Raw genomic sequence first — 21,837 nt, 5'->3', positions numbered from 1 at the left:
GGGCTGAGGGGACGATGGACGGAGGGGTTGAAGGGCTGAGGGACGGAGGGGACGAGGGGTTGAAGGGCTGAGGGGCCGAGGGACGGAGGAGACGAGGCGCTGAGGGAGCGCGGGCGCCCGCGCGGCGGGGGGCGGGGCCAGAGTGGGCGGGGCGCCCGGCGGGGCGGGGCGAACCCCAGAACCCCCACCCCCCCCGACGGCGAGGCGCCCCAGCGGTAGGGATGACATCACCCGCTCTTCCCAAAGAGGCGCGCACCGATTGGCGGAAGCTACGCTTTCCCCTCCGCCAATGGGCGCCGGGCAGGGCGGCAGGCCGGGCTGACGTGCGGGCTGCTGGCCGTATGGGGGTTTATTTTGCTTTGGGCCGCTCCAGCCGCCGCCATTAGAGGAGCCCGGGGAGCGGGGCGAGAGGCTTCCCCCCCCCGCCGCGCCGAGTGGGAGCGCCCGCGGCGGCGGCGGTAGCCCGCCGCGCTGGGAGAGACCATGTCCTGAGCGGGGAGAGGACGCCGCAGCCAGCGGGCCGGGGGGGGGGGGCGGCGGCGCGGGGCGCAGGCGGCTTCCAGCGCCGAGCGTCCGCCTGAGGGACGGCTCCCGGCGGCGGCGGCGGCGAGGTAAAGCCCCCCTCCCCTCCCCGGGCAGCGCTGGGGGGGGGCACGGCCGGCTGCCCCCCGCGGGGGCCCGGCGGCGGTTCCCCGGCCGGTGGGTGACCCGCCGGGATTCGCCCGGCGGCGGGGCGGGGCGGGGCGCTGCGGGGCCGGGGGTGGCCCGCGGTGGGGAGTCACCTCCTCCGCGGCTCCTCCGTGACCGGTTCGGGCCCCGCTGGGGTCGCCGTCCCGAGTGAAAGCGGGGTGGGGAGGGGGGGTTCGCTCCGGCGGTAACCGGCGGGGTGCGGCGTCGCTCCCCCCGTCCCGTAACGCGGCTTTCGGCGAGCGGCGGCCGGGGGCTGGGTACAAAGGCAGGAAACTCCGGTTTTCTCCCCTCCGAACGCCGGGCTGCCGTGCCGCGGTCTGTGGGGTGAGATCATGCCGCTGCTGCCTCCCACCGCTTCCCCCCTCCGGATTTTTCGTGTTGGCCGTGCCCGCTGTGCGCTGCGGTGATGGGGGCTCCGTGCTTGTGTCCCTGAATTTTGGATAGCAGAACTTACCTGACAGCGCCTATAGCACGGTATCGCGTGCTGCCGGTACTCTGTCGGAAATAAAGTACGGTGTGGGGAGTATTTCAAAAGCTCGATTTGTGAGCTGAAGTTTAAAAAAAAACAAATTAGAAAAGTTCGGCTAACGAGCGAGGCAGACCTTGGTAATCCACGCTTCCAGCGCTTTTCCGACTCCGCCGTCACCGTCCCAGACTGCGGCAGCTTCCTGCCGGGATAAGGTAAACTTCGCTGCGGAGGTGACGGATGCGCCTGTCAGTCCTTCCTTCGGAGCGGCAAAAGGCACCGCTGCCAGCCCTCAACCCACGTCTCCAGCGCTCCGGCCCCGCAGTTCTCACCGCTCTCTTTAACAGCAGCGGGTGGGAGAAATGGTGGGAGAAAATTAATTTGGGTCTTTTCGCGTGGCAGGGGCAGCACGGCCGCTGAGGACTTTTTGCTGCCATGGTGACTTTCGGTGATAACAATAACGACAACTTTTTCTAGAATTCTTAGGAGTCGGTGTAGTAAACAAATGTTGTTTGACAGGCTTTGTGCTGTGCTTGAACAGTCTCTACTCACTAGCTACCCACTGTGTCGTAAGTGGTGGAACTGGCATGTGAGTTTAACACATTGATACGTTTGTTGATGCAGAAATTGAAAGGTGAGACGTCTTCTGTGCAGTACCTTCCTCCTGTCTCTAACATGTACTGTGTTAACGCTCGTTCTAGTGTGAGCAGAACCTTGTAACAGTAGTCCAAGGGAGATCTGTTGCACTTAATTTTGCTTTTCCTTCTGCTCGTCTAGCATTTTGTCTTTGGTGACTGCAGAAGAGATTTGTGAAGCCCATTTCTTTCTTTTTTTTTCCTCCTTTTTTAGTGGTTACTCAGGGGGAAACGGGTAAGCAGCAGGAGGTGTTCTGGAACTCTTATTTGCCTCCTTCCGAAGGCCAAGTTGAATTGGTGTCTCAGCATGCGGAGTCTAGCACGTCGTATGTAAAAGATCACTTCTGATTTAAGTCTGTCACAGCATTAAAAGAGAATAATGCTTCTGGATGCATTGCATTTTGTAGGATTTGTGAAACTCATAATTATGTGCTGTAATTCTCTTGAAGAAAAAAGAAATTATTACCTTTACTTCTCTTACGCCGCTTAAGTAAGGACAGGCAGATGGGGATGACCGATGAGGCCGTAATCTGTTATTGTAGAGTTGTATCCATTAGCATTTTCTCAGAAGTATAATTAAAAATATTGAATTGGAATGCTGAGTGGCATAAAAGCATCAATGGGATTCATCACAGAAGCATGACTTAAATTGGAGACTAGTTAAAACACAAAATTGGTCAAGGCAACATTTTCAGGCTTATTTAGCCTAGTGTTTGGCCATTCTAATTGTGCGTCATTCGATATGTAAATTCCTTGGGGACGGGAAATCCCATCCATCTTTGGTGTTCTTTGCAAGATGGATCTGTAAATAAGTCAGAAGTGTAAGTAGAAAATACTTTACTGATTGTATGGGAGGTTATTTTTAATACAGTCAATCAAATAATCAAATGTACTCTCAGGCACTTTAATGTGAGATTTACCGGCTCCTTCATGTGGTATTAACTTGAGTGTTAACGTTTCTCTGTCCAGCTTCTCTTTCCCATATCAGTTTTGCACCGGGCTGAGGTTGTGCAGAACTTTAGATCAATACATTCTTTATCGTGATGTACCATCTACTAATCAGAGCAAAGCATTAAACTGCTACTGCCAGTTCTGTTAGTAATCTCATGGCCCTTCCTCCCCCCAAAATTTGAAGACTGGGTTATTTTGAGCTGTTCAAAATTCATGTCAACAAGTAATCCTCATTTTAACTGCCTGAATTATGATCCACAGTCTCCTGGTACTAAAATGGAACTAAACTTTAGTTTGGCAGCTGAAAATGGCTGGCTTAGCTGTAACAGAATTCTTAATTTTTCTTTTTTTTTTTTTTTTAATTAGTACTACGTATGAAGAGGCATAGTTGAAAAGAGATTTTTTTTCAACACATCTGATGAAGAGCTTACCACTTGACTTGTCAAATGGCATAGCTTGGTAAAATCAGTTAAATAACAGATAATTACAACTTTGTAATGTCAGTTGAATGGAATTTGTTATACCTTAAAAAGAAAACGTCTATCTTCTAATTAAGAATTCAGACACTTTCCTGGTACTTACTCTTTTTCATAGCACTGCTTGCATAGCTGACATTGCTTTAACTTGCACAGAATTGGTTTGATTTTGCGACTGTGTTCATTTTTGCATCATCAGTTGCTGAAGCACAGCTTCTTATACGTACCTAGTTAATTCTTTCGGAACTTTCTTGAGATACAAGATTAATAATAGGACTGTTATCTCTTCGGTGTCTAACAGTTAACATAATTTTAAAGTAAGAACTGTAGTACTTCATCAATTCTGAGAACATGTTAGTCTATAATAATACAGATGATTTCTGATATCCTTCTTTTGTGGCATGGGCAGGTTTTCAGAAGCTCTGTAGTCAAACTGGAGTTGTATCCACCTGGCATTTTTCAGAACAACTTTTTTTCCTGTGCTGCTGTCCCATTTATGCAGAAACTCATTTTGGTGAAGACCAAAGAGAGGAGAGGTGTGGAGGGGCTGAAGTAGGGAATGAGCGCAGTGACGTTTGAAGAGGGAACTGTCTTCAAGAGGGGGCTGATATGGAGACCTTGGTTCAAGAAAGCAGAAGGAATGGTAGATTTTTTTACAAGGACCATCCATGGGTAATATATTGGAAAGAGTGGTAGGTGCTGGTATATGCAGGCCATCTTGCCTACGAAGCAGCCAAGTTTGCAGCCCTTTTGCATCTTTTGCTGTACAGCAGATATAATTAAGTTGGCGTGTTTCCCTCTGGTTATTTGAGTTTATCCTGATATCTGTTCTGCTTGTGCTTAAAACAAGGATACTACTGCATTATGATTATTTTTTATTATTTCTAGTAAGGCGGATTTTTTTTTCTGGGAATGGCTGCTAATTTTGCTTCTACTCACGTGTGCATTTTAAATTAATGAAAGTTAGTACTTCTAAGACGTGTGCTGGGGAAGGCACAGAATTTACATCCGTCTTTAAGGCTGAGTTCAGAATTGAGCTGAAAATACTTGAAGTAATGAGAGCTAGGTACAAAACGAATACCAGGCATTGAATGTGCTGTCCAGGGGATGGGGGGACTTGAAGGATGGACCTGTGTCTATTTTGGTAGGTGTAAATAGGACTTCTTTCTGAAACTGTCAGTTGTGAGCAAGGAGGCTGCAGTCTTTTTTTCTTTTTTTTTTTTTTTTTTTTTTTCCTTCTCCTTCCTCCCACTGTGCCAGAAGCCAGTACACAGTGATGTATTATTTGGGTTATGTGTGCCATTATTTTTGTAAAAAAAAAAAAAAAAGTTAAGGTTTAAAAATCTTCCATGTGATTCTTTGACGTGGATTTGATTTAGGATCTAGTCCTGAGTACCTGTTCTTAATGGAACAGAACAAGTCCAAGTTACTGGGGAGTTTACAGACATTAAGAAACTTAGTTCTAAGTTACGTTGGTGTTCTGCTGTCTTGCAGATATTCAGGAGTTAGTTTTCCTGAGCTAAAGAAAATTGTCAGAACCGTGGTTTATGTGACTCTGGAAAGAAAAATAAACTTGAGTCGTCTGTTTTGTTTTCAGTAGATTAGAACTATTATGATCAAGTAATCTTTTAGTGGCTTTGAAGTTGCACGCACTTTTGTAGGTCCATTCATTTGAAAACTATGCGGCTCTTGGTGCATAGTCAGTTGATTATTTGGGAAGAAAAACGACTGTCATAAATTTCATAAGTGTGGATAATTTTAACAAAAAATTTGCTTTACGAAGGTGATCGTCAATTTATGAGAGAATCTTATTGCGTGGGGTTGTAAAGACTGTAAGTGCATTGCGTAAGTGTTGACTTGTACTTCTTTCAGGCTAATGGGCTTGAAAGTATTTCTTCTGTCTCCATCCATCTTCTCAGTATCTAAGCAGGGATTCAGTAGACAGCTGATGTATTTATTAGTTGCTGCTATCTGAATGCTCCCCTGAAACAGCTTCAATCTACAGGTCAGAGTCTTAAGTCTTCTGCAGTTTTAAGAAGTGTTGAGTATATGCTTGTTTTCATGCTAAGCTGCTTTTTTTTTTTTTTTTTTTTTTTTTTAAGCTCACACTACCATGGTAAGTCAGGAGTACTTTGTAATAAATGTCTTAGCAATGTCCGATTACCATTTATGCCTTCTGCTGGATGGGCCTATGGGTTTTGGTTTTGGCTACCAAGGCTTCCCCTTACTGTGTGCTTGCTGAGAAGCTAACTTTTGTCTTGCTGAAGGGTTGGATGGTCTGCTGGACTATTTACACTTTTTTTTGACCTCTGTATTACTATTTAGCTTGACGGCGATAAAAATAATTGTCACCTCGTGGCTTTTAAATGGTTTATTTCAAGAAGGTTGTTCAGTGTTGTCTCTAGCACAAAGTGGTTCCCACTCCCCAGAAGCAGGTTTACTGTTTTAGAGCTGTTACTCTGAAACTTTCTAGCAGCTCAGATAATGCCTTGCAGTGATCAACCGGGAGTTGTTGGCTATGTATTATGAGCAAAATACAGATTACTAATCAAAGGTTAAAAAAACCTGATTTTTTTTATTTTAAATGTGGTATCACTCTTTCTCTGGGAGTTTGAATTTGTTTTCCCTGGGATATTTGATACTTGTTCTTTGCACTGTGTTAAGCAGCAACATACACAGTAGTGGTTTTTCTGTGCTGTGATAATAGCATTTTTGCTTCTCCCTCTTTTTTTTTTTTTCTTTGTTTTTTTTATACTTGCTGTCTAGCCAGTACGTTAAGAAGAGCTGGATAAAATGAGTGTAGCTTGTATGGTGTACTTGAACTAGAACTAGTCTTAAATATAGCCCAATTGCAAATGCGTATACCAGAGATGGTCCTTAACTGTGTCTGAAAGTGGCTTGCCATTAGTTAGGAGGAAACTACACAATAGTTGCTGTTGAGTGTGCGTTTCCTTGTTTCATTTGGAGGCAGGTGGCTTTTCTCCACCAAATGGTCAATCTGTCTGCATCTAGCCATGATCTGATTTATGGTCAGCCAGTATCGAGGAGGTCCAGAGGATAATTACTAGAACTGAATGTCAAACGTACGAGTCTTAATATCGTGTTCCTTGGTTGTTGGACAGGTTTAAGTGTTTTTCAGTTTTGATGTCTGACTCCACAGCGTGTTTTTAGTCAGAGCATGACATCTGGTTTTCCTCATCTTGTGTGAGGATGGCCGAGATGTAAACAAAAATGAGCCTCATGTTTTAGGCACATAGTCTAAACACAGATAAACTATATTTTTGTATTTGACCTTGCTTTTTATAAAGAATCCTCTTGTTCAACTTGTGTACTTTGTCCAAGGCAAATGTCTTAAGAATGAAGTTTTAACAATTCTGTTGTGTTTTATTATGTTATGTTTGTTACTGTATTTTACATCTTATCTCGAGTCGGTATTCATCTGTTGCTGACTGTTCACGATGGTCAGATTCATTAAATGTTGCTGGCTGTATTTATGCGAATATTCTGTCATAGCTCGTTTTTTGAGTCACTTTGCTTGGTTTTTGATTAGTATTGTGTGGGAGATGCTGTGTATTATGTAACTGTTGATCTGCTTACTCTCATTTGCCCAAATGGTATTGGTTTCTGAGTAAGCAGTCGTATTTAGCCCATCCTAATGTGCAGTAACATCTCATCTGAACAGTTGTTCACTTTTAATTGAGTTTAGAACAAAACAAAACACCCTTGAAAAATGTAACTCTCTCCTGAAATAAGAAAGAGCAAGAACTGCGAGCCGCTGCTGTTGTTTTTTATAGGTTGTTTTCAGCAGTTAAGGTTTTCCTAGCTTTTAGTCACAAATTTAATGGAGCTATATGTAGTTTGACCCATTTGAGATGAGTAACAAATAAAATGGAAATTTGTACTTTGCAAGTTAGTCAGCAGGATTAACCGTAGTGGTTAAGAGCACAAAAATGCTTCAAGGGGTAAACATCAAAATAAAAAAAGACAGCAGAAAGAGTAAACGTTTAGTATTGTCAAATACGTGTTAATCCTGTGATGAGTTTTCAGCTTTTGCAGAAGAATCTGTTTATAGGTAGGTCTACAGCCGAACCTAAAGTTCATTGTCAGTTCTTGTATGTCGGATGTCTCCTGAGATCTGCAACCTCCCGAATGTTTGACTTCTTACTGCATAGAACGTTTGCAAAATTAGGCATCCTCTTGCATTAAAACTGCATATAAATTCTCTTGCTTATGCAAAGTCAGGCTTTAAGGTTTATTTGAAATGATAGCAGTTGGATTGCAAGTGTGAATAGAATATTGAAAAGAAAGCTGAAGCAAAATCAGCGTAATTTTTCTGAATACCATAAATACCTAATAAAGTAGACTTAAGATGCTTTGAAATGAGATGTGAATGCATAAATCAAAATACAAGCAATTTTTTATTAATTTTATGTAAATTAAGCCTGTCAGAATTCACCCAATGAACAGACTTCTAAATGTTTTCAAAAGTTACTACTTACTTTCTCAGAATTTTTTTTTTTAAGAGACCTGTATTTCTTGCAGCGTGTTTCCTTGTGAAAGATCAAGTCTTCTGGATTTTAACTAATTGCCCACTTACAAGAGTAGATGAAAATTCGTACGTAATGAGGGAGGTCATACCTAAAAATCTGCAGTACAGAGGGTTTCTTGACAGGCTAGACTATCAAAACTGAAGAAAAATGTTAAAACTCATTTAACATACTAGATTGTAAATAGTTACTTGGTTACAACTAAAATATTTTAATTTTTTCTTTTCTCGTGCACCATTAATGTTATAGTTTGTAGATTAGGTTGTGATTTACGTAGCAGTGATTTGGGTTTTAGTAGAACTGAGATTTGTGCCAATCTTGACTCAATGATGCCTCTCTTAGGACAGCACCATTCTTGTTACCCCTGTTATTGGAGCAAAGGAACAGCCCTACTACTCAGAAGAGCAAAGGTGATCCTTGTGTGTTTTAAGAGCAGTGCTCTTACTGGGATGAGGATGGGAAGGATAACGTAGTTTGACAGAAGCTTCTGTCTTCCCGCATAGTTCTTGCTTTGTATCTGTATTTTGTAAGAAAGGGCTTTCTGCCTTCTGTAACGGTAGCTGCAGTCTGAGACCAGTTCATACTGTCTGTAGTGCAAATAGGCAGCCAATGTGCTTTAAAGAAATAAAAATTTCCTAAGCAAAAAAGCCCACCTCATAGAGCAGCTTGCAGAAAACAATTCCGGTGCTCTTTTCCTGAGATGGTGGATTATTTCCTTCTTTTTGCTGATCTGTTTGGGACAGTATCCTTCCATTTTTAAGGAACTAACAACCAAAGCAAACTATGCTTACCTCTTAAATTCCTTCCTTTGGTGTATTCAGGCTAATACAGAAAATGCTTCTACATTTGTGACTTTGCATTAACCTTTCCGTTCTTTATTATAATACGTAGTTACTGCCCTTACCGCAAAGCTTCCAGATTCAGCGCTGATCTGATTTGGTTGTCCCATTGACAAGGTCAACGTTCTTAATTTTTTTTTTTTTTAAACTAATTTGCAGAGACAACAAAGGAACTTATTGTTAGCTCCCTTCAAACTATAGAAGCCTAGGTTCAAGTTTTATGCTTCTAATATACTGATCTGTTGAGGCTTACACTGAATTCTTGAGAAAGCAGTCATGCAGGAATAGCAAATAGTTGAAGGTAGAGTAAGTAAATTTAGTAAGTTAAGAGAAGAAAGTGTCAGTAAAATTCCACCTTAGAAAATTAGGCAAGGCAAATTTCATGTGAAAATCGATTCTTAATACTTGGCAATAAATTTCAAATAGGTTATTTAAAAATGTAAGGTGTTTTTGTTGAAGTGTATGGACAGTGTGATACTTCACAAGGATTCTTGGACCCAGATAACAAAAAGTGAATTTGAGCCAGTTAAATAGCAGTCTTTTATGTAAGAAGTCATGGAGGAGGCTTTCAGAGAGTTTACGAGTTTGAAAGAAACAAATTGGCCTTTTTGATTTAAGCTAGTGTACAGCTCTGTTATCTTCCAGACCTTCCTACTGGCTGTATTTAAAAATTGGCAAAACTTTTGAGTCCCTTGATACAGCTTATATGAGCTTTAAAAAGATAGCATGGTTAGAGTCAGCAACAGAGTGGCAGTGTTTATGAATGTGTTTGTTTGGAAACAGTGAAATTAAACCATTGCTTTGTTTCCTGCTGTGAACAGTTGACTCAAATTCATCTTGTGCATCTTTTAAAAACGTTCTGCAGTTTTGCAGAACAAAACCAGCTACAAGTATCTGAATTCAGACTAGTGCATATTTTATCATACCCATTTAAGGTGATAATCCAGATGTGTGGTTTTAACAGGTTTTCCTTTTACAGCTTTAATTAGAAAGCTTATTTGTGCATAAACGAACTTCAGTTTTCTAAGAAGTATGCTAATTTTTTATGGGTAATTGGAAGAGAACTTGAGGTAGTGACGTACAAGGGCGAACACTTCTGAAAATGTGTCAAATTATGCGGGGTTAATCATAGGCAGTTTTTCTTGAAAAGCTGTTTGTCCATCATGTGTGTATATAAACTTCACAGCAACATTATCCAGCTGTTAGTGAGCAATTACAGCTGTCAGATTGAGACCCGTTCTTGGTAGATGTAGATTTAAATACACCATGTTTCGTAATACATAAAGAATACAGTCAGTGAAAGTGCTGCTGTTTGATCTTTCGCTTTGACTCGCAGTCCCGTTCCTCTCCGCTCCTTTTTGTGGCTGGATGTGTGAAAGGTGTTACTTCTGCAGTCGTAAACTCTTGAGTTAATAGATTCTGCGTTTGGGTAGAGAGACCTCTCTTTCTTTCAGAACAAGGTGCTTCTGCTTATTTTGTTCCTCTGAAAAGTTGCTTCGGTGTTTTAAAATAAAAATAAACAAACCAGCCTGCCTTTCTTTTTGGAGCAGCCTCAGAGAGGCAGCTACGGCGAGGGGAAGGAGGGTGGATCTCTTTTGCCTTGCACGTCTTGCTGAAGGCTTAAGTTGATACCTAAGCTCCCTTTTCCCTGTAAATACAGAAGCAGTTGGCTTTGTTCGAAAATCTGTATGCGTGAGCAAAACGAGTTAAGGTGGGAACACCGATGTGATCAGTATAATTACGTGAGGTTTGTGCCGGCACAGATGCCAGCACCATCCCAGCAGAAAATCCATAGTGTAGACTGGTCTAAATCGGCATCTGGCCTGCTTACGGGGAAGGGCTTGACCGTTTGATGAAATGGAGCTCCATATCGTTCCTTGTTGGAGCCGAAGGAAAAATAACTTCTGGACACAGTGAATAATTAAATTGAGGGGAGTATAATATATCCTGTCACAAAAATGTTATTTGAGGACTTCATTGTTTCTTCCCAATTTCTGTGTGCCATTTTGTGTTCTCCCATGTACCGAAAAAGAAGAATATTCTTAAAAGTTAAAGAAAAATTTGTGACTGGTCTAGGTGACCTTTTCTGGCTGACCTTGTTTAATAAAAAGGTAGTCTGATAAAGTTTTGATTTGTCTTTGTTACTTAATTTATCAGAATTTAATATATTCTCCTCTTTAATGCACTGAGTTACTCTACTAGTCAGTCTGGAAGGTATTTAGCACACTGTATAAACTGATCAATTGGAACTTGCTTGGAGTTTTGTGGGTTTTAATTTCTTGTCTGCTCATGCTTTTTGGACATTAAGGCATGCACCCGCACCTCACAGTCACTGTTGTGCTATTTCTCTGTGAGAGGAGGTACTACGTGATTCAACTTCTCCTCTGTGAAGAATCTAAAATAACAAGTTAACTTGAAGACAGAGGGGCAAAGGAGTAATTCTGAAAAAATGTGACAAGCTTCAGAGTGCTCAGTGGCTGGCTGATGGTCCTGTATCACCAGTAAATGGGATGGTTCTGGTGCCCGGGGGTGGGGTGCCATTGGGGTCAGACCAAGACCTAAAAGTAATAAAAACCCGATATGTCCAACTGCTAAATTTTCTCATCTGGCTGTGCTGTAGTGGGTGTTGGCAGAGCTATCAAATAAGAGAAATTGCATTGCTCCGTTGAGCCTTTTTATCTCCTTTGCTTGCTAATAACCCGAGGCCTCCTGTTCGGAGGTGGTGAGCTTGTATCTCGGCGGCTTTCGAAGCTGCAGATACTCAGCCTCTCTAGGAATTATATCTGAAAGCATCTAGCTTTTTAAGGGGCGCAGAGAATAATTGCAGCTAAAAACCTAATCTCATGATACATGTGAAAGCTTTTCTGTAACACGGTATGTACTGTGCTATTTAGTTTCATAAATAGTATCTCAGTATTTGTTTAGATCGGTTTTGCAACCAGCTGCTTTTCAACTTGAGCAGCAGTCTCCTTTCCGAGCCTTAATGTCAGTAAAACAGATGATGCTTTGTTTTCTTGCCCCATCCCAAATGTGAGTTGGGATTTGTTTGCAGTGGGAACTGCTGGGTTTAAGGCTTTACAAACTAGGGCAGGAAAGACACCATTCACAGTCACAGATCCCTCTTGGGCTCCAGCACACATCGTATGCTGATCTAGCTTTTGATTGAAAGCATCACCTACTGAAAACATACCAGCTTCTGCTCAGGTAGAAATTATTCTCAAGCCTGTGTGGGGCATTGAAGTCTTGGGACAGCCACTTTCTGGTTGCCCTTGGTGGCCCAAGTGAAACTGCTCTTGGCGGATCTGTTGGTGGCGGTTGGCAGGTGCACGGACGGTGCGCTGCTTCCTTCTCCTTTCTGAAAACCATGTTCAACTGTCTTCAGTTCCTAACTAGGAAACGTTAATGTCTCAGAAAGCTCTCTACAGTCTATAGCGAGAACAAGCTTATTACGAAATGTTAAAGTCATTAAGGAACTTATTTTGGGAATTGGGGAAAAAAGCCTTGGTCAAGCGGAGTAGATAAATCTAGCGTATGGTGTACTCATATAGGAGGTGTTTTAGCAAAGCTTTAGTTTGTTTCTGGAGTAGAGAAACTGTTTTTCCTCCAAGTTCCTGAAAAGTCATCTTTACAAAGTCACCTTTAGTAAAATCAAGTTGACTTTTTATTCTTGTGTATATGTATATATTTTTCACTTACTTTATTACAGGTATGGGGGCCCTGGTATGATCTCGCTCCTTTTTTTTCCATTATGCACAGGCATGGACATTTATGAGGAACAGTGGAGGGGAAGCAGTAGGAAGTCTAATTGCCTCCTCAGCACATTCCTTAGTCTGACACAGTTTTATAACGTATAGGTGGGAGTGAAGTGCTCTGCAGGCTGTTGAAACAAGTAACGTTAGAACCCGACCTTTATGAGAAAGCTTTATATGTTCCTGATTGCTCATCTGCTTTCATGCAGCATAAATATGGGTCGCTGCTGAAAAGGATAGTCCTTCACTCCCCTCTGTCCTGGCCATGCGATAGCCCCTCATTCATGCAGCCACCTGATCTGGTGAATAGATCAGAGTCGAGCTGTTGGGAAAAAACCTGTGCTGCCTGCTGGAGTCCACAGAAGGGAGATAGTAGCAATAAGGGCAACAAATTCAAGTGGACATCTAGCTGTGCCTTGGTAGAGCAAGGTGTGTGTGAAGGTATTTCAGTAAAGGATGTACCAACTCCTAAAACACTTCCTAACTGGAGAAGAGGTGTAAACTAATCTTGAGTTCGATGTGTCTAGTTTTGAATTTAATCTTGTTGTGTAACTTCTCTCTTGAGTTTTTGTTTACTGGACTCTGGGTGTTTTTGTTATCCAAGAGTTGCAATGTGATGAATGGGAATTGTCAGTCAATTGATCTGAAAAATTTTTATTTTAAACAGTTTTGCATGCTTAAAAATAGCACATAATTGAGTCTCGTATGTTGGATAAGGATTCTGTGGTAAGGGAGGAAATAGACTGTATATATTTTTCTATTTGTCCTTTAGCTACCTGCCTCACCCTTTCCCTCTGCTATGCCGGCCACACAAACTGGAGGGGATCAAAGCTTTTTTCCCTTCCCCATCCTAAGTTTCAGATTCCAGTAAGAGTGTTTATAGATGTTTTGGTGTGAATTTGACGTTGCTTGGATCCAATTCTTTTACTTCAGCGGATTGATCGCTTGTGTGGTGACTGGTTCTTTATTGGTTTATTTTAACCAGCCTATATGTTAGTCTCAGCAGGTCATGACTGAGCTTAAACAAGTAAATTGGGACCAGAAGAGGTGTGGCATTTAATAATTAACTTTCTGGTTACTCAGGTCCAGTAGGAAACCTATAATGAGTCTGTTTTCATTTTGTTTACAGGAATAGTTATCTGCTTAGTCTCATCCTTCATATTTGGCAATCTGAGGAAAAGGTCTGAGCCAGCATGAAGACAGAATCCCCTCTTCATTAGAGAAAAAGTGAGTTGGAATTGGATTGTAATCTGGATTTGTAAAATGAAAATACTATGTTAGCTTATCAACACACACAGCTTGTGTGCTTGCTTTCAAGCGGTATTTTAACTCCGTAACACTACTGTTACGAGTGCTGTCTAATCAAGGCCTAGTCTTGGTTAAGCACACGTATAAAATTTTCAAATATATGCATTTTATGTAAACTCCTACACCCTGCTTTTCAGAAGGAACTGCTTACTCATTGTATAACTGCCCACCTGATACACTCCTTCCTTCCAAATCCTGTGAAGTCTTGCAAAAGAGACCTCGCAGGATTTAGACTTTGTGTTCCTTCTCTTGTGCTGCTGTATTCATATTGAGTTTTATTTTAATAATTTAATATTTGTGACTCGTTTATGTGGCCGTTCTGGTCTCTTCTCCAGTATTCTCAGTGCTTAATGCATGTCTATTTTCTGAATTTGTTTTGGAAGCCTCTGTGCAAATTTAAGAAATTTCAGAAATGCAGGACCAAGTTTTCCTTTCATTTCTGCACTAAGAGATCCTGAATTCTGCATTTAAAATGCTGTTAGTTCACGTCTTGCGCTTTTCATAGTGTTTTTTCTCCCCCTAGATGTTCTAATAGTATAAAGAAAAAAAGATTGCCCACTTGCCCAGCCTGATTTTTGTATTTGGTGCAGTACACATCAACTGGGTTAAATCTCATTTACTTTTTTTTTTTTTTTTTTTTTGAAACAGAGCTCCTATGCAACCATTGTGTACTAATGATGTATTCTGATTACCTAGCTTTCTGCCTGAAGCAGTTCATTTCAAGAAGTGCACGATGACAGAGCGTGGAATTAAATGGGCTTGTGAGTATTGTACATATGAAAATTGGCCATCTGCAATCAAATGTACCATGTGTCGTGCTCAGAGACCTAGTGGAACAATTATCACAGAAGATCCATTTAAAAGTGGTTCAAGTGATATTGGTAGAGACTGGGATCCTACGAGCACTGAAGGAGGGAGTAGTCCTTTGATATGTCCAGATTCTAGTGCGAGACCAAGGGTTAAATCATCTTACAGTATGGAAAGTGCAAATAAATGGTCGTGCCACATGTGCACATACTTGAACTGGCCAAGAGCGATAAGGTGTACTCAGTGCTTGTCTCAACGTAGGACCAGGAGTCCCACAGAGTCTCCTCAGTCTTCAGGTTCTGGTTCAAGACCGGTCCCTTTTTCTGTTGATCCGTGTGAGGAATATAATGACAGAAATAAACTAAACACAAGGGCTCAGCACTGGACTTGTTCTGTTTGTACATACGAAAACTGGGCGAAGGCCAGGAAATGTGTTGTATGTGATCATCCCAGACCTAACAACATAGAAGCAATAGAACTGGCGGACACGGAAGAGGCTTCTTCAATCATAAACGAGCAAGACAGAGCTCGATGGAGAGGAAGCTGTAGTAGTGGTAATAGCCAAAGAAGATCTCCACCTACAACCAAACGTGAATCTGACGTGAAAATGGACTTCCAAAGAATTGAATTGGCTGGAGCTGTTGGCAGCAAGGAAGAACTTGAAGTTGACTTCAAAAAACTAAAGCAAATAAAAAATAGAATGAAAAAGACTGACTGGCTGTTTCTAAATGCTTGCGTTGGTAAGTTTTTGCTGTTACCTTATACTGTTATGCCTGTGGTTAGGTATTTTGGGGTATGAAGAATTAAAACATAAACTTGACATTTGATTTTGAAATGGCTTTTTTTTAATCTCTGCATTTTAATTTTAAAAAGTAAACCAAATGTAGAAGTTCCTGAAATAGCACCTGCTAAGAGAGGGAGCAGAGTTCATCCATAATCCGAACAGGGTTAGATGTGTTTCCCAACTATGCTTGGACTTTTTTGACCTTTTGTAGAAATGGATGTCCTTGTAACCAAATCCTCTTGTTCTGTGTAGTCCTCGAAAGGTGGAAAAATTACAAAACCAGTCTACAGAACAATGTAATGCATATAGTACCGTAAAAAATGCCATTACTGGATAATTAAAATTACTCTTCTTTTTGCTCTGGCAAGATATGCTAGTAGAATCAGCAGCTGCAGCTTGGGAGTATTTGTAAACAGTGTAGAGCTTGCAACAGTACAAGATGCTCTGTCAGATGTTAAAAATAACACCAAAATATGTAGCTCCAAGAAACTGCATGTGTAATACTGACCTTGAAAGTAATAATGTTGTATTAATACAGATACTGTGTTGTAAATGTTTACAGGCTTTCTGAAAGTATTTTTCTAGTCAACTGCTTCAAAAAATTCAAATACCCATTTTGTTTTGTATTTTAGTGCTTTCCTAAGGAAATTCTGGATAATTCTCCCAATGCTGTTAAAGAACAGAGACATGTGAGAGCAGGGTTTTCTTCAGTTATTGACCTTGTGAGTTAACTTTTGTGCTGTAACTTCCCAGAAGCAGATATCTTGTGCCCTAGCATACAAGCAGGTTAAACACTTGAAATACGCAACTATTTTTAGAGTAAAACACTTCATTTGAAACTCTGGTGCTACTAGTATGTCTCATACTGTTCCTTAATGTTTCATGAAGTCACTTCGTGGTTGTTTTAATTGAAAAACTGATTTGTGGAGCTGCTTTATTTAATATATTTGATGAGGTGTAAATTTTTTATGGGTGTCATGGGTTTGGTTTCTCTGGGCTAATAAATATTCCAGTTTATTTTTGTGTTGTGTGAACAGTTGGACAAGCACATTTCCTTTTGCAAATAGTTAGATGCCTCAATATTTCCTTATACTTCCAGCTCCTTTAATGCTAGCAGATGAGTGGTGCTTTTTCCTTCTGAAATTAAGCAATTAAAATTCTGTATGGTATTTTGTAAGTTATCGAATACCCAAGATCAATTGCTGGGGGTCGTTCCTGTGCCCTACAAGAGTCTATCTTGCATTCTGGTAGCAATTGTATTAAATATTAGGGTTTTTTTTTCCTCTTCTGTTTGGAAAGTGAAAAATTTTTTTTTTTTTTTACTATTCCAGTGTTGCTTAAAATATTTCACGCTTTCAGATTTAATCTGTGTGGGAACGGTTGTGTTTATATTTAAGAACATGAGTTTTGCAAGTATTTAATGTTGTGACTATACAATTGTACATGAAACACAAAACTATGTTCATAGAAATTTTGTAAGGCAATAATGATTTGATTCTTTTAAAATGGAAATAGTTTGATCTTGGAGGGATCTTGATGAGAAAGCCAGAATGCAAATGGAGTTGTGTGCTGATTTTTACTAGTGTTCTGCTGATTTTTACTAGTGTTCTGCTGAAGGATCTCATGGATTCCTTTCTGTAACTTAAACACTTACTATACTTCAACTTTTTAACTGGGGGGGGGGGGGGGGGGGGGGGAACGACGGGACAGCAACCAAAGCTGTCAACTATCAGTCCTTCATTTCAGAATTTCATTTTGCATATCACAGATGTCTTATTTTTCCAAATACTTGTAGCAGGAGTAACCTTAGGAAGAATGATGAAAGCTTAATAGATCCTTTTGTGGTTGTCTCTGGACGTTTCGCAGAGCGTATCTATATTGGAAAGGTACACCAGTTTAACCAGTCATTTTAAAAGGATTAGGCCACATTTGTGCTGGTTGTTTTGTTGTCTTAGTGTGACATACTTAATTTAAATGTCAATTGAACAATTGTGCCTGAAGCACTTGGTCTTGCCATTGAAATCAACAGAGTTTATTGTGACTTAGCGAGTTACTGTTTGTTAGCCAGCTGGAACTCTTGTGGGCTTTTAGCTGAGCTGAACACTTGTCAATCCTTAGCCAAACACAATTATAAAATAGGACAAGCTCATGTTAAATGTCAAGTAAGTTTGTGAAAATGGATGGAGTAAGAGTTGGTGGGTAGTCTGTTGTCGTGGTCCAGCTGACAAGTGGTGGCTTGTTAGGATTCGGTAGCTCCAGCCTGCGCACCTCCGAGTTTAAGCTCAGTCGGTTGTGGAGGGTCCATTTGCTTTGAGTCTGTCTTCTGTGGGAGAGATGTATCAGTTTAAAGTTTTGGATGTACAAAGTGTAGCTTTCCCTGACTTTAAAAACAAAGATTAGAGGAGTAGGAGTAATTATTGGCAGATGGTTATTTTCTTTTCTCTTAGAAGATACTATCTTTCAGAAGGTAGGAAGGAAAATGTTTGATACTTCAGGACAGCTGCTTACTTGAACTCCCTGTTTTCAACTCCAATATAAAATTCTTTTTACTAGATTTTAAATTTAATGTCAAGTTTCATTAAAAACACGCATCAGACTATTTTTTTTCCACATTTGTTCTTTTTAGCTGAGACATGAAGATAAATGTGTACCTTGTGTGGATTTGGAAAAGTGCCTGTGCGTGTTTGTGTTTTTTTTGTTTTGTTAGAGACACACATTAATGCTCTACCCACCTCAGTAACTAAATACGCCATCAAGGCTTCTATTCCTTGCAAATCTAGGCTGTACAAAATTTGAAGAGTGCAACTCGCGTTTCTGCATGAATAGTTTCCTTGATGGAGGGTATTCTTTCTGAATCAGAAGGATTAGTGGCATTCCCCCTTTCAAACTCTGCAAGTAAATGGACTTGGATGTTATTTTTGTTATTGGCTTGGTTTTTGCAGCAGTGGATGTATCTGTCAAATGATTCTTTCTCAAAAGGATGAGATTTTAGAATTGATTCATTTAGTTAAAATTTATTAAAATCAAAGCAGAACATCTAGTAAGTATGGCTGTTAAGTAACATGACTTGCTACAAATAGGGGAAGTTTAGGTTCGATATTAGAAAAAACTCCTTCCCCCAAAGGGCTGTCAGGCCCTGGCCCAGGCTGCCCAGGGAAGGGGTTGAGTCCCCATCCCTGGAGGTATTTAAAAGCCGGGGAGATGTGGTGCTTAGGTGCATGGTTTAGTGGTGGGCTTGGCAGTGCTGGGTTAACGGTTGGACTCGATGATCTTAAAGGTCTTTCCCAACCTTAACGAGTCTATGATTCTATGAAATGTCAGTTTGAATTACAGTGAGAAATTACAAATGGCTTCTGCAAGGACACCAATGCTCTCTACTGTACTGGCCTCGTACAAGGTTAATGTGAAGTCCAAGGTGACTCTCATTTCTTGGGGGAGGGGGGGAAGCTAATGTATATTTGCAGTAAAGACAGTGGAGCTAATATATGACTCATGGTATCTATGCCAAAGAGATTGCCAGAGAGGTTTGGTGGCCTGCGGGGCTTAGGGAAGCTGGTGTGTAAGAAGAGCAGTACTGCCGTGGGCCTGGTGACGCTGGTTACAGCTGGCTGTGGATTTAAGTAGTAGAAATGGATGAAGATGGTCACGACTATAAAACCTTTCTAGCCTTCAGAGTTTGCGCGGGGCTTATACTTCAGTACTTGCTGAAGCTTCCCCTCTCCTGGCGCTGCAGGGCTGGGCTTCACTGCTAGCGGAGTGTGGTTGCTGCAGGGCACTGCTGGGGCTTCTTGCCTTGTGTCTTTAACTCCTGAGCTTGAACCGTAGCCCACAGGTTAAAAGTAAACTGCATTTCTTCTCCTTTTCATTTCTTCTCCAGTCCGGCTTATTAACTGCTGCAAGAGAGCATGCTCTTGTCTTTCGGCTCAGGTCAGTAAGGTAGCTGCTGCCATCGTGGGCCAGACTTCCCTGCTGGGGATGGTGGCTCGAAAAGCAAGCAGACATTCTTCTTAGCTGTGTGAAAGAAACAGCTAAGAGCATGTTTCTTAAACAAATCCAAAATATTTAGAGTGATCTGTAATGAATCTTGTTTTGTGGTACATCCTTAAAAGGATTGTTAGTTCATTCCTAGTGTTCCTACATATGTGTCTGCTTAGTTTTTCCTTTGTTGACTATTTTATCTCTCTTACAGGTTTTTTTTTTCCTGTGTCCTTTTCTCCCTTCAGTTTTCTGAAATGGTGCCAAATGTGTTACCCAAACATTCACGGACCCTGTGGGAAAGGAGGGTCGTTGTGTCCAGGCGTAGGTATGAAGTTGGCTGGGCAGTGTCCGGGGCCGCTCTGCGGCTGCAGGAGGGGTGGGGGCCGCCTCCTGATCCGTGGCTCGCAGAGCCTGCGGCTCTTCGCTGACGGTAAAGGCAGTCAGAAGGGGCTGACCTACCAAGGTGCTTCCAGCTGGCACTGCTGCCCAAAGTAGTCCTCCTAGCTGCTTGTTCCTGTCCTCCTCCTGGTGTGTTTGCATGCTGTCATGCAATGAAGTGCGTCTGGACACTAATCTTGCTACAAATGAACTTTGAGTTTGATTAGGGGATGTTTTTGTGGGGGGTGTGGTCGGTTGTTTGTTTGTTTTGCTGTTTTAGTAAACCCAAACTGATTTCCTCCTCACATCCATGGTACAGCTAAACCCTGCTGGGGTTGTCTGTGCTGTAATAAGGGAGTGGGAAGTGTATGGGTGACAACCAGCTGCTGGAGGTGGGGAAGGGTCGTGCACTGGTCCTTGCTGGTGTCAGTTGAGGGGAAGCACAGCATGAATTAGTCACTGACAGGTGACTACCTGCCACGTTGGCCTTGGCTAGAGGTGGCAAAGAGTGCCTGTTGGGATGGCTGGGGGGGAAGAGTCGCTGGTGTGAGCTGTACAGCCTGGCCTCCTTCCCCCGTTCCCTCGTGGTGCTGAGGAGCGTGACTTGGCATGCTTGTCTGCTGTGCCAGGTAACAGTGATGTAAGCTTACAACTTTCACCTGGATAAGAAATCTTGCTGTGGTGTTGTCTGTGTCCTGTACGTGTGTTCTATGAGAACTACTTTACATTGGGGGGTGTGTATATCTTTCAGAGTAGGTAAAACGCTGCATGCCTCACTCATCGGTAGAAAGTATTTATTCCTGAAACACACTTTTATTTTGGTCTCTTGACTTCTTTTTTTAAATGCTCAGTGATATTTTATGCTAAAAATGATTGAATAAATGATCAAGTTAAAAATAGTTATATAAACTTGCCTTGGAAGCACTGATGGTTAACTTTAATTCATGATTTTCTACTGTCCAGCCTCCCTTTAGGGTGCAACCCTGCAAACAACCGATTGGCCTTTAATGCAGCAAGGGATGTGGACACCTCTGACAGATAGGAGAGGGGATAAGGACATCTTTCAGCAGTTCTTGTATGTGTGCTGCTTTGTCTTGTAATGAATGATACGTTAGAAACATACTACATGGACTGTATGTAGGTGTAAGAGCTGTTGGCATGGAAAAAAGAATAGGTGATAGTCATACTCTCATGCATTGGGTGGCTTCAAGTTTAAGGTACATGTCTTCTTGGAAGTTAGTTACTTATTTTTAAGCTGATGCAAGTTGCTGAGCTTGAAGAATTTAAAAAAGTTAGTATACAGAAGGTTCTGTCTCAAGCTGTCGTTACCTAGAGAGTGGTCTGCTGTTGCCTGTGTGCTAATACTGACAAAGGAGGTCCTGGAAATGAAGGAAGAGGAGAATGAACGGGAGGGTGTGGTTAGAGGCCCATAAAGGTTTTTCAGACAGTCCCTCCCTTTTATATTAATTGATGTTATATTTGCTTGCAAAGGAGTTCGTCCTCTAAGAGGAGAAATTCTTCTCAGACTGAATGTTTTTGGTGTTCAAAATGCTGAAATGGAGTAGTTATCGATAACAAAGCTTGCTTTATGGCCACCTGATGCACCCATGGTGAATAGCTGGGAGAGGGTGAGGGCTGAGCTCCAGAGACCGCTACAGCTCGCCGGGTCAGACCACAGCCCCTCGGCGCTCGCGGGGCTAGAGGAGCAGCGAGACTTTGAACAAGCATCAGAATTAGGCTTTAGTGTGTCAGTTGATCAGCCCCTCACTTGCTGGAAGGTCACCTTGGCACTTTAAACCGATCTGAGGACTGGTCTGTAGATGAGTAAATGAGAGCACGTCTATGATGTAGACCATTTGCAGTTGTATCTGTAGCAGAAGAGGAGCAGCACAGGGCTCCGTGTTTCTGATCTGGTGTATGTGGCAGAAGGATCTGTCTCTACTTCTGACTTTTAAAATGCGTAATTTGGTTGTTTGAGGAATTTGCCTTCTATTACTAAGCCGTTCAAGGAATAGCAAGTTGATTACAATTGTCCCACATACGAGGCACGATGACCTCCTTAAGATGAAGTGTTTCCTTTTGTAGTCTACTCAAACGTGAGAACACGTTGTTTACCGTAGCATTGCTACCTCCTTGAATCAAAGAAGTCTCGAATCTTTGGGTTGTTCTTTAGATACTTTATCTAAACAAAGGCATCTTCACACTCCTTCATTAATTTAGCAAAAAGTG

The 21,837-nt window shown here is 41.8% G+C and overlaps 1 protein-coding gene across 4 annotated transcripts in view; it reads left to right on the top strand.

Annotated features, from left to right (window-relative positions):
* The first annotated feature begins 456 nt into the window (after positions 1-456).
* ZRANB1 (zinc finger RANBP2-type containing 1) overlaps positions 457-21,837 on the top strand; it is a 44,827-nt gene continuing 23,446 nt past the window's right edge. The window contains exons 1-3 of one of the 4 annotated variants that reach the window (XM_082310804.1): positions 457-611; positions 13,483-13,580; positions 14,358-15,208. In XM_082310804.1, coding sequence (XP_082166930.1) covers positions 14,395-15,208 — 814 coding nt within the window. In that variant the 5' untranslated portion in view covers positions 457-611; positions 13,483-13,580; positions 14,358-14,394. Of the gene's footprint in view, positions 612-868; positions 1,372-3,140; positions 3,202-13,482; positions 13,581-14,309; positions 15,209-21,837 lie in introns of those variants that run through there. The other 3 variants (XM_082310801.1, XM_082310803.1, XM_082310802.1) reach the window with 3 other exon arrangements.

This window comes from Platalea leucorodia (assembly GCF_965183815.1).
Source record: "Platalea leucorodia genome assembly, chromosome: 4".
Lineage (NCBI taxonomy): Eukaryota > Metazoa > Chordata > Aves > Pelecaniformes > Threskiornithidae > Platalea > Platalea leucorodia.
The sequence above is the reverse complement of the archived record's forward strand: the minus strand, read 5'-3'. Positions and strand labels throughout refer to the sequence as shown.